Source organism: Oncorhynchus masou, chromosome 15 (genome assembly GCF_036934945.1).
Source record: "Oncorhynchus masou masou isolate Uvic2021 chromosome 15, UVic_Omas_1.1, whole genome shotgun sequence".
In the NCBI taxonomy this organism is placed as follows: Eukaryota; Metazoa; Chordata; class Actinopteri; order Salmoniformes; family Salmonidae; genus Oncorhynchus; species Oncorhynchus masou.
Genome location: NC_088226.1, coordinates 71,960,241 through 71,972,724, shown reverse-complemented (window position 1 = coordinate 71,972,724; position 12,484 = coordinate 71,960,241). Strand labels below are relative to the sequence as shown.

Here is a 12,484-nt window from a genome sequence, read left to right as displayed (position 1 = left end):
GATGGATTGACAGAAGGATTCACCCTCTTGCAGAGTCGTGTCGGACAGTAGAATCGGAGCCCCACAGGAACAGCTCATCCCACAGCAGTACCAATAAGGTGGTGGTGATTGATCTGACTCTGGACAGCTCTTCGGACGACGATCTGGACGATGAGCCTCCTCTCAAGAGACCCTGTCCCTCCTCCTCCTCCTTGTCGCCTGCCTCACCGCCTATCAGCAAGGGGTACGTCACCTCTGATGTCGCGTCCTGCGTGTTTTAGAACCTGTTTGTGTGTTTTAGAACCTGTATGTGTGTTTTAGAACCTGTTTGTGTGTTTTAGAACCTGTATGTGTGTTTTAGAACCTGTATGTGTGCTTTAGAACCTGTTTGTGTGTTTTAGAACCTGTATGTGTGTTTTAGAACCTGTTTGTGTGTTTTAGAACCTGTATATGTGTTTTAGAACCTGTATGTGTATTTTAGAACCTGTGTGTGTATTTTAGAACCTGTGTGTGTGTTTTAGAACCTGTGTGTGTGTTTTAGAATCTGTATGTGTGTTTTAGAATCTGTGTGTGTGTTTTAGAACCTGTGTGTGTGTTTTAGAACCTGTTTGTGTGTTTTAGAACCTGTATGTGTTTTAGAATCTGTATGTGTGTTTTAGAACATGTTTGTTTTAGAACCTGTGTGTGTGTGTGTTTTAGAACCTGTTTGTGTGTTTTAGAACCTGTGTGTGTTTTAGAACCTGTGTGTTTTTTTAGAACCTGTATGTGTGTTTTAGAACCTGTATGTGTTTTAGAATCTGTGTGTTTTAAAATCTGTGTGTGTGTTTTAGAACCTGTATGTGTGTTTTAGAACCCGTGTGTGTGTTTTAGAACATGTTTGTGTGTTTTAGAACCTGTATGTGTTTTAGAACCTGTATATGTGTTTTAGAACCTGCATGTGTGTTTTAGAACCTGTTTGTGTATTTTAGAACGTGTATATGTGTTTTAGAAACTGTATGTGTGTTTTAGAACCTGTATATGTGTTTTAGAACCTGTTTGTTTTAGAGCCTGTGTGTGTGTGTGTTTTAGAACCTGTTTGTGTGTTTTAGAACCTGTGTGTGTTTTAGAACCTGTGTGTTTTTTTAGAACCTGTATGTGTTTTAGAACCTGTATGTGTTTTAGAATCTGTATGTGTGTTTTAAAATCTGTGTGTGTGTTTTAGAACCTGTATGTGTGTTTTAGAACCCGTGTGTGTGTTTTAGAACATGTTTGTGTGTTTTAGAACCTGTATGTGTTTTAGAACCTGTATATGTGTTTTAGAACCTGCATGTGTGTTTTAGAACCTGTTTGTGTATTTTAGAACGTGTATATGTGTTTTAGAAACTGTATGTGTGTTTTAGAACCTGTATATGTGTTTTAGAACCTGTATGTGTGTTTTAGAACCTGTATGTGTATTTTAGAACCTGTGTGTGTGTTTTAGAACCTGTGTGTGTGTTTTAGAACCTGTGTGCGTGTTTTAGAACCTGTGTGCGTATTTTAGAACCTGTGTGTGTGTTTTAGAACCTGTATGTGTTTTAGAATCTGTATGTGTTTTAGAATCTGTATGTGTGTTTTAGAATCTGTGTGTGTGTTTTAGAACCTGTGTGTGTGTTTTAGAACCTGTGTGTGTGTTTTAGAACCTGTATGTGTTTTAGAATCTGTATGTGTGTTTTAGAATCTGTGTGTGTGTTTTAGAACCTGTATGTGTGTTTTAGAACCTGTGTGTGTGTTTTAGAACCTGTGTGTGTGTTTTAGAACCTGTGTGTGTGTGTTTTAGAACCTGTATGTGTGTTTTAGAACCTGTATGTGTGTTTTAGAACCTGTGTGTGTTTTAGAACCTGTGTGTGTTTTTTAGAACCTGTGTGCGTGTTTTAGAACCTGTGTGTGTGTGTGTATTTTAGAACCTGTGTGTGTGTTTTAGAACCTGTATGTGTTTTAGAATCTGTATGTGTGTTTTAGAATCTGTATGTGTGTTTTAGAATCTGTGTGTGTGTTTTAGAACCTGTGTGTGTGTTTTAGAACCTGTGTGTGTATTTTAGAACCTGTGTGTGTGTTTTAGAACCTGTATGTGTTTTAGAATCTGTATGTGTGTTTTAGAATCTGTGTGTGTGTTTTAGAACCTGTGTGTGTGTTTTAGAACCTGTGTGTGTGTTTTAGAACCTGTGTGTGTGTGTTTTAGAACCTGTGTGTGTGTGTTTTAGAACCTGTATGTGTGTTTTAGAACCTGTATGTGTGTTTTAGAACCTGTGTGTGTTTTAGAACCTGTGTGTGTTTTTTAGAACCTGTGTGTGTGTTTTAGAACCTGTGTGTGTGTGTTTTAGAACCTGTGTGTGTGTTTTAGAACCTGTATGTGTTTTAGAATCTGTATGTGTTTTAGAATCTGTATGTGTGTTTTAGAATCTGTGTGTGTGTTTTAGAACCTGTGTGTGTGTTTTAGAACCTGTGTGTGTATTTTAGAACCTGTGTGTGTGTTTTAGAATCTGTATGTGTTTTAGAATCTGTATGTGTGTTTTAGAATCTGTGTGTGTGTTTTAGAACCTGTATGTGTGTTTTAGAACCTGTGTGTGTGTTTTAGAACCTGTGTGTGTGTTTTAGAACCTGTGTGTGTGTTTTAGAACCTGTATGTGTGTTTTAGAACCTGTATGTGGGTTTTAGAACCTGTGTGTGTTTTTTAGAACCTGTGTGTGTGTTTTAGAACCTGTGTGTGTGTGTGTTTTAGAAACTGTGTGTGTGTTTTCGAACCTGTGTGTGTGTGTTTTAGAACCTGTGTGTGTGTTTTAGATCCTGTTTGTTTGTTTTGAGGAGTTGGGATAAATTTGAGAACACTAATTTCCGTTGGACATTTTGTTCAATACGTAATCTCCTTCATCGTCGTCTTCGCCCCACAGAGTGTTGAACCTCCACAGCCAGGCGTCTCCGGTGGCCAGAGCTCCCAGCATGCCTCCTGTTGAGACCAGCTATATCCCCCCTCCACCCCCCCTCATACAGGACTACAGCCACTACTACCACACCCCCAATGACCTGGACTTCTTCTCATTCCTCCAGGGAGACAACCATCAGGTAATGACTTCACACGATAGAACCATCAGGTAATGACTTCACACCATAGAACCATCAGGTAATGACTTCACACCATAGAACCATCAGGTAATGACTTCACACCATAGAACCATCAGGTAATGACTTCACACCATAGAACCATCAGGTAATGACTTCACACCATAGAACCATCAGGTAATGACTTCACACCATAGAACCATCAGGTAATGACTTCACACCATAGAACCATCAGGTAATGACTTCACACCATAGAACCATCAGGTAATGACTTCACACCATAGAACCATCAGGTAATGACTTCACACCATAGAACCATCAGGTAATGACTTCACACGATAGAACCATCAGGTAATGACTTCACACCATAGAACCATCAGGTAATGACTTCACAGGATAGAACCATCAGGTAATGACTTCACACCATAGAACCATCAGGTAATGACTTCACACCATAGAACCATCAGGTAATGACTTCACAGGATAGAACCATCAGGTAATGACTTCACACGATAGAACCGTCAGGTAATGACTTCACAGGATAGAACCATCAGGTAATGACTTCACACGATAGAACCGCCAGGTAATGACTTCACACAATAGAACCGTCAGGTAACGACTTCACAGGACAGAACCAGACAACACACTGGGAGACAACAATCGTAGAACAGGATCATGTACTGCTTTTAGTCACTTCTACAGCTGGTCCTGGTGCGGCCAGTCTGCTTTCTTCTCTGGAGCTCTTTTTTTTAATTTTTATCATTGTGTTTCTGCTCGTTACGGTTTGGCCACGTTACTTCTGCTCGTTGCGGTCTGGTCCACGTTGCTTCTGCTCGTTACAGTCTGGCCCACGTTGCTTCTGCTCGTTGCAGTCTGGCCCACGTTGCTTCTGCTCGTTGCGGTCTGGCCCACGTTGCTTCTGCTCGTTGCGGTCTGGTCCACGTTGCTTCTGCTCGTTACAGTCTGGCCCACGTTGCTTCTGCTCGTTGCAGTCTGGCCCACGTTGCTTCTGCTCGTTGCGGTCTGGCCCATGTTGCTTCTGCTCGTTGCGGTCTGGCCCACGTTGTTTCTGCTCGTTACGGTTTGGCCACGTTACTTCTGCTCGTTGCGGTCTGGCCCACGTTGCTTCTGCTCGTTGCGGTCTGGCCCACGTTGCTTCTGCTCGTTGCGGTCTGGCCCACGTTGCTTCTGCTCGTTACAGTCTGGCCCACGTTGCTTCTGCTCGTTACAGTCTGGCCCACGTTGCTTCTGCTCGTTGCGGTCTGGCCCACGTTGCTTCTGCTCGTTACAGTCTGGCCCACGTTACATCTGCTCGTTGCGGTCTGGCCCACGTTACTTCTGCTCGTTACAGTCTGCCCCACGTTACTTCTGCTCGTTACAGTCTGCCCCACGTTGCTTCTGCTCGTTGCGGTCTGGCCCACGTTGCTTCTGCTCGTTGCGGTCTGGCCCACGTTACAGTCCGCCCCACGTTACTTCTGCTCGTTTCGGTCCGGCCCACGTTACAGTCCGCCCCACGTTACTTCTGCTCGTTGCGGTCCGGCCCACGTTACAGTCCGGCCCACGTTGCTTCTGCTCGTTGCGGTCTGGCCCACGTTGCTTCTGCTCGTTGCGGTCCGGCCCACGTTGTTTCTGCTCGTTGCGGTCTGGCCCACGTTGCGGTCCGGCCCACGTTGTTTCTGCTCGTTGCGGTCTGGCCCACGTTGCTTCTGCTCGTTGTGGTCTGGCCCACGTTGCTTCTGCTCGTTGCGGTCTGGCCCACGTTGCTTCTGTTCGTTGCGGTCTGGCCCACGTTGCTTCTGCTCGTTGCGGTCTGGCCCACGTTGCGGTCCGGCCCACGTTGTTTCTGCTCGTTGCGGTCTGGCCCACGTTGCTTCTGCTCGTTGCGGTCTGGCCCACGTTGCTTCTGCTCGTTGCGGTCTGGCCCACGTTGCTTCTGTTCGTTGCGGTCTGGCCCACGTTGCTTCTGCTCGTTACAGTCCGCCCCACGTTACTTCTGCTCGTTGCGGTCTGGCCCCCGTTGCTTCTGCTCGTTGCGGTCTGGCCCACGTTACTTCTGCTCGTTGCGGTCTGGCCCACGTTGCTTCTGCTCGTTGCGGTCTGGCCAACGTTGCTTCTGCTCGTTGCGGTCTGGCCCACGTTGCTTCTGCTCGTTGCGGTCTGGCCCACGTTGCGGTCTGGCCCACGTTGCTTCTGCTCGTTGCGGTCTGGCCCACGTTTCTTCTGCTCGTTGTGGTCTGGCCCACGTTGCTTCTGCTCGTTGCGGTCTGGCCCACGTTTCTTCTGCTCGTTGTGGTCTGGCCCACGTTGCTGTAACTGTTGATGTAAAAACAATGTCTTAATAAATAATTTATTTGACACTCCTTTCTCCTCTCTGCCTCCTGTCTGTAGCATTACAACATGGTGATGGCCGCAGCTGCGGCGGCCTCCGCCTCCGATGACCACGACTTGCTCCTGAACCGTTTCCTGCCCTATAGCTCCTCCCAGATGTTCCTGGACCAATCAGGGACCCCCGGCAGTGTGAGCAGCGCCCTGGCAGCAGCCAATGGGGGCAGCAACAGCGGTAGCAGCTCCAGTCTGGTGTCGTCAAGTAGTTTGAGAGAGAGGGATAGGGAAAGGGACAGCAGGTCGAACGCAGCGGCGACAGTCATATATGGCTCCATACCAGACGTGATCTCACTCGACTGAAGGGGAGGGGCTTCTGTCCGTACAGAACTGGGGGAAAAACAACTGGAGGGAGAAAATAGAAACCGGAGTTTTGTTTTGTAAATAGACAACTAAAGGGAAAGAAACAGTGCTTATGTACAGAGAGGAAAAAATATCTATTTTAAATGTTGCCGTAAACAAAATCCTGATGATGATGAGTGACTTCAATTGATTATTATTATTTTTTTCTTCTTCTGTGGATTATCGGAGCTTTTAAAAAAAAAAAAAAAACAGCCTCTTCACGGTCTCCCCGTTTTGATTCGATTATATATGACCTTTTTTTGTACTTCGTTTTCACTGTTTTTATTTCAATGTTTCCCCCGTCAACGGCATTATTTCTTGTCTCAAAACGCGTGTTTTTACTGCGCTTCGGCGTGAAAAGAGAATCAGTCCGGTTTTTTTCTGTTTTCGTCATCACTGTGGATTGTATTTTCTGTCAAACATTCTGTGGTCAAATTCTATTGTATTTTAATTATTTTCAAGGTATTATTTATGATGCTTTTAAGTTATGTTAGATCAATGTTTGCTGTTTTTAAAAGCATTTCTTCGTCTTCTCCCTCCCCCCCACCCCACCTCCCTCTACATGTTATTGTTGTCGCTAGGATTACACAGGCTAGCCTGGATACCTAGTCTGTTTGTGCCATTATTCCACTCCTCGTCATGACCAAACAATAAGTGATTGAGGAGTGGAATGATGGCACAAACTGACTGGCACCCAGGCTATACACAGGCTGGTTATAGATCCACTACTGTGGTTGAGGAGTGGAATGACGGCACAAACTGACTGGCACCCAGGCTATACACAGGCTAGTTATAGATCCACTACTGTGGTTGAGGAGTGGAATGATGGCACAAACTGACTGGCACCCAGGCTATACACAGGCTAGTTATAGATCCACTACTGTGGTTGAGGAGTGGAATGATGGCACAAACTGACTGGCACCCAGGCTATACACGGGCTGGTTATATACTACTGTGGGTTGTCTGGTTTGTGCTCATCTCTCATCTCTATTTAGCTGAGGAAACCTGATTTTCCTGCCGAGTTCATCTTGTAGTTGTTTTCACGTAAGAAATACCATGCTGTATTGTCTGGTAAAATTGAAATAGCCGCTATGTGTCCATTTTGGGGGATAAGGAAGACATAATATGATTTCAATTCAGTTTATTATTATATTAAATGGAAGCATTTACCTTTTCAATGCAGGCTGCATCTTCGACTCGTTCTTTCTCACTATTCACAAACGTTATTTTTTTGTTGTTGTTGAATAAAACAGACTTTTTAAATGCGTAGCTTTGGAGATGGGATCTGAAACACTCACTCCTTGAAGTGTCTCCCAACTCGCAATGCCGATTTAAAAAAAAAAATATATATATATATTTTTAAACAGGCTTTTCTGTAGCACGACTGGGTACGACCCTTCAGGACGATGGGTCACGTGTGTTTTGTGAGGCAGTGGTCCTGGGTTTGAGGTGAGCCGAAATCGGGAAGAGGTCTCCTTTTACACGTCTCTCCGTCTCACAGCCCCTCGTGTTCGGTCACCACAGTGGATCTGTAGTCACCCTGCTGTGTCCAATGAATTGTTGCTCAATGTTTTTTTTTAACCTTTATTTAACTAGGCAAGTCAGTTAAGAACAAATACTTATTTCCAATGACGGCCTAGGAACAGTGGGTTAACTGCCTGTTCAGGGGCAGAACGACAGATTTGTACCTTGTCAGCTCGGGGGTTTGAACTTGCAACCTTTCGGTTACTAGTCCAACACTCTAACCACTAGGCTACCCTGCCGCCTCTACACTCTAACCACTAGGCTACCCTGCCTCCCCTGCCGCCCCAATGTGACTGTTGAATACCTGACGGCAGCATCGTATGCCTGATCGGGTCATCCTATAGGGTCATCCTGAACCATACTGTGCTGGCTCTGATTTTTTATATTTTCACATTGTCCGTTTAGCAACTATGCTGGATGTGGAACCAGGAGAACACAGTAGAGCTTGGCTTGACTCAGATTCACCCCATGGAATGGACCATGGTGAGGTTTGCTCCTGAAGTCACCGCTTCTATTATGCCATCCTAAATTATTAGTCCCCTCTCTTCCCTTCCCTTCCTGTGTAAGTTCTGGTAGTCCCCTCTCTTCCCTTCCCTTCCTGTGTAAGTTCTGGTAGTCCCCTCTCTTCTCTTCCTGTGTAAGTTCTGGTAGTCCCCTCTCTTCCCTTCCCTTCCTGTGTAAGTTCTGGTGGTCCCCTCTCTTCTCTTCCCATGTAAGTTCTGGTAGTCCCCTCTCTTCTCTTCCTGTGTAAGTTCTGGTAGTCCCCTCTCTTCTCTTCCTGTGTAAGTTCTGGTAGTCCCCTCTCTTCCCTTCCCTTCCTGTGTAAGTTCTGGTAGTCCCCTCTCTTCCCTTCCTGTGTAAGTTCTGGTAGTCCCCTCTCTTCTCTTCCTGTGTAAGTTCTGGTAGTCCCCTCTCTTCTCTTCCTGTGTAAGTCCTGGTAGTCCCCTCTCTTCTCTTCCTGTGTAAGTTCTGGTAGTCCCCTCTCTTCTCTTCCTGTGTAAGTTCTGGTAGTCCCCTCTCTTCTCTTCCTGTGTACGTTCTGGTAGTCCCCTATCTTCTCTTCCTGTGTAAGTTCTGGTAGTCCCCTCTCTTCTCTTCCTGTGTAAGTTCTGGTAGTCCCCTCTCTTCTCTTCCTGTGTGAGTTCTGGTAGTCCCCTCTTCTCTACCTGTGTGAGTTCTGGTAGTCCCCTCTCTTCCCTTCCTGTGTAAGTTCTGGTAGACCCTTCTCTTCCTGTGTAAGTTCTGATAGTCCCCTCTCTTCTCTTCCCTTCCTGTGTAAGTTCTGGTCGACCCCTCTCTTCTCTTCCTGTGTAAGTTCTGGTAGTCCCCTCTCTTCCCTTCTCTTCCTGTGTAAGTTCTGGTAGTCCCCTCTCTTCTCTTCCCTTCCTGTGTAAGTTCTGGTAGACCCTTCTCTTCCTGTGTAAGTTCTGGTAGTCCCCTCTCTTCCCTTCCTGTGTAAGTTCTGGTAGTCCCCTCTCTTCTCTTCCTGTGTAAGTTCTGGTAGTCCCCTCTCTTCTCTTCCTGTGTAAGTTCTGGTTGACCCCTCTCTTCCCTTCCTGTATAAGTTCTGGTAGTCCCCTCTCTTCTCTTCCTGTGTAAGTTCTGGTAGTCCCTTCTCTTCTCTTCCCTTCCTGTGTAAGTTCTGGTAGTCCCCTCTCTTCTCTTCCTGTGTAAGTTCTGGTAGTCCCCTCTCTTCTCTTCCCGTGTAAGTTCTGTTAGTCCCTTCTCTTCTCTTCCCATGTAAGTTCTGGTAGTCCCCTCTCTTCTCTTCCTGTGTAAGTTCTGGTAGTCCCCTCTCTTCTCCTCCCTTCCTGTGTAAGTTCTGGTAGTCCCCTCTCTTCCCTTCCTGTGTAAGTTCTGGTAGTCCCCTCTCTTCTCTTCTCTTCCCATATAAGTTCTGGTAGTCCCCTCTCTTCTCTCCTCTTCCCATGTAAGTTCTGGTAGTCCCCTCTCTTCTCTTCTCTTCCCATGCAAGTTCTGGTAGTCCCCTCTCTTCTCTTCCCATGTAAGTTCTGGTAGTCCCCTCTCTTCTCTTCCAATGTAAGTTCTGGTAGTCCCCTCTCTTCTCTTCCTGTGTAAGTTCTGGTAGTCCCCTCTCTTCCTTTCTCTTCCTGTGTAAGTTCTGGTAGTCCCCTCTCTTCCTTTCCCTTCCTGTGTAAGTTCTGGTGGTCCCCTCTCTTCTCTTCCTGTGTAAGTTCTGGTAGTCCCCTCTCTTCTCTTCCCATGTAAGTTCTGGTAGTCCCCCTCTTCTCTTCTCTTCCCATGTAAGTTCTGGTAGTCCCTCTCTTCTCTTCCCATGTAAGTTCTGGTAGTCCCCTCTCTTCTCTTCCTGTGTAAGTTCTGGTAGTCCCCCTCTCTTCTCTTCCTGTGTAAGTTCTGGTAGTCCCTCTCTTCTCTTCCTGTGTGAGTTCTGGTAGTCCCCTCTCTTCTCTTCCCATGTAAGTTCTGGTAGTCCCCTCTCTTCTCTTCCTGTGTAGGTTCTGGTAGTCCCCTCTCTTCTCTTCCTGTGTAAGTTCTGGTAGTCCCCTCTCTTCTCTTCCTGTGTGAGTTCTGGTAGTCCCCTCTCTTCTCTTCCTGTGTAAGTTCTGGTAGTCCCCTCTCTTCTCTTCCTGTGTAAGTTCTGGTAGTCCCCTCTTCTCTTCCTGTGTGAGTTCTGGTAGTCCCCTCTCTTCCCTTCCTGTGTAAGTTCTGGTAGTCCCCTCTCTTCTCTTCTCTTCCTGTGTAAGTTCTGGTAGTCCCCTCTCTTCTCTTCCTGTGTAAGTTCTGGTAGTCCCCTCTTCTCTTCTCTTCCTGTGTAAGTTCTGGTAGACCCCTCTCTTCTCTTCCTGTGTAAGTTCTGGTAGTCCCCTCTCTTCCCTTCTCTTCCTGTGTAAGTTCTGGTAGTCCCCTCTCTTCTCTTCCTGTGTAAGTTCTGGTAGTCCCCTCTCTTCCTTTCCCTTCCTGTGTAAGTTCTGGTAGTGCGCTCTCTTCTCTTCCCATGTAAGTTCTGTTAGTCCCCTCACTTCTCTTCCTGTGTAAGTTCTGGTAGTCCCCTCTCTTCTCTTCCTGTGTAAGTTCTGGTAGTCCCCTCTCTTCCCTTCTCTTCCTGTGTAAGTTCTGGTAGTCCCCTCTCTTCTCTTCCTGTGTAAGTTCTGGTAGTCCCCTCTCTTCTCTTCCTGTGTAAGTTCTGTTAGTCCCTTCTCTTCTCTTCCCATGTAAGTTCTGGTAGTCCCCTCTCTTCTCTTCCTGTGTAAGTACTGGTAGTCCCCTCTCTTCTCCTCCCTTCCTGTGTAAGTTCTGGTAGTGCCCTCTCTTCCCTTCCCGTGTAAGTTCTGGTAGTCCCCTCTCTTCTCTTCTCGTGTAAGTTCTGGTAGTCCCCTCTCTTCTCTTCTCATGTAAGTTCTGGTAGTCTCTTCTCTTCCCATGTAAGTTCTGGTAGTCCCCTCTCTTCTCTTCCCGTGTAAGTTCTGGTAGTCCCCTCTCTTCTCTTCCTGTGTAAGTTCTGGTAGTCCCCTCTCTTCCTGTGTAAGTTCTGGTAGTCCCCTCTCTTCCTGTGTAAGTTCTGTTAGTCCCCTCTCTTCCCTTCCCTTCCTGTGTAAGTTCTGGTAGTCCCCTCTCTTCCTGTGTAAGTTCTGTTAGTCCCCTCTCTTCCCTTCCCTTCCTGTGTAAGTTCTGGTAGTCCCCTCTCTTCCCTTCCCTTCCTGTGTAAGTTCTGGTAGTCCCCTCTCTTCTCTTCCTGTGTAAGTTCTGGTAGTCCCCTCTCTTCCTTTCCCTTCCTGTGTAAGTTCTGGTAGACCCCTCTCTTCTCTTCCCATGTACGTTCTGGTAGTCCCCTCTCTTCCTTTCCCTTCCTGTGTAAGTTCTGGTAGACCCCTCTCTTCTCTTCCCATGTACGTTCTGGTAGTCCCCTCTCTTCTCTTCCTGTGTAAGTTCTGGTAGTCCCCTCTCTTCTCTTCCTGTGTAAGTTCTGGTAGTCCCCTCTCTTCTCTTCCTGTGTAAGTTCTGGTAGTCCCCTCTCTTCTCTTCCCATGTAAGTTCTGGTAGTCCCCTCTCTTCTCTTCCCATGTAAGTTCTGGTAGTACATTTACATTTAAGTCATTTAGCAGACGCTCTTATCCAGAGCGACTTACAAATTGGTGAATTCAACTTCTGACATCCAGTGGAACAGCCACTTTACAATAGTGCATCTAAATCATTAAGGGGGGGTGGTGAGAAGGATTACTTATCCTATCCTAGGTATTCCTTGAAGAGGTGGGGTTTCAGGTGTCTCCGGAAGTTGGTGATTGACTCCGCTGTCCTGGCGTCGTGAGGGAGTTTGTTCCACCATTGGGGGGCCAGAGCAGCGAACAGTTTTGACTGGGCTGAGCGGGAACTGTACTTCCTCAATGGTAGGGAGGCGAGCAGGCCAGAGGTGGATGAACGCAGTGCCCTTGCTTGGGTGTAGGGCCTGATCAGAGCCTGGAGGTACTGCGGTGCCGTTCCCCTCACAGCTCCGTAGGCAAGCACCATGGTCTTGTAGCGGATGCGAGCTTCAACTGGAAGCCAGTGGAGAGAGCGGAGGAGCGGGGTGACGTGAGAGAACTTGGGAAGGTTGAACACCAGACGGGCTGCGGCGTTCTGGATGAGTTGTAGGGGTTTAATGGCACAGGCAGGGAGCCCAGCCAACAGCGAGTTGCAGTAATCCAGACGGGAGATGACAAGTGCCTGGATTAGGACCTGCGCCGCTTCCTGTGTGAGGCAGGGTCGTACTCTGCGGATGTTGTAGAGCATGAACCTACAGGAACGGGCCACCGCCATGATGTTGGTTGAGAACGACAGGGTGTTGTCCAGGATCACGCCAAGGTTCTTAGCGCTCTGGGAGGAGGACACAATGGAGTTGTCAACCGTGATGGCGAGATCATGGAACGGGCAGTCCTTCCCCGGGAGGAAGAGCAGCTCCGTCTTGCCGAGGTTCAGCTTGAGGTGGTGATCCGTCATCCACACTGATATGTCTGCCAGACATGCAGAGATGCGATTCGCCACCTGGTCATCAGAAGGGGGAAAGGAGAAGATTAATTGTGTGTCGTCTGCATAGCAATGATAGGAGAGACCATGTGAGGTTATGACAGAGCCAAGTGACTTGGTGTATAGCGAGAATAGGAGAGGGCCTAGAACAGAGCCCTGGGGACACCAGTGGTGAGAGCGCGTGGCGAGGAGACAGATT

The 12,484-nt window shown here is 47.1% G+C and overlaps 1 protein-coding gene across 1 annotated transcript in view; it reads left to right on the top strand.

Annotated features, from left to right (window-relative positions):
* The window catches only part of pias1b (protein inhibitor of activated STAT, 1b), a 59,313-nt gene extending 52,353 nt beyond the window's left edge, over positions 1–6,960 (top strand). The window contains exons 11-13 of the mRNA XM_064990190.1: positions 34–223; positions 2,886–3,057; positions 5,443–6,960. Coding sequence (XP_064846262.1) covers positions 34–223; positions 2,886–3,057; positions 5,443–5,739 — 659 coding nt within the window. The 3' untranslated portion in view covers positions 5,740–6,960. The remainder of the gene's footprint in view (positions 1–33; positions 224–2,885; positions 3,058–5,442) is intronic.
* The last annotated feature ends 5,524 nt before the right edge of the window (positions 6,961–12,484 follow it).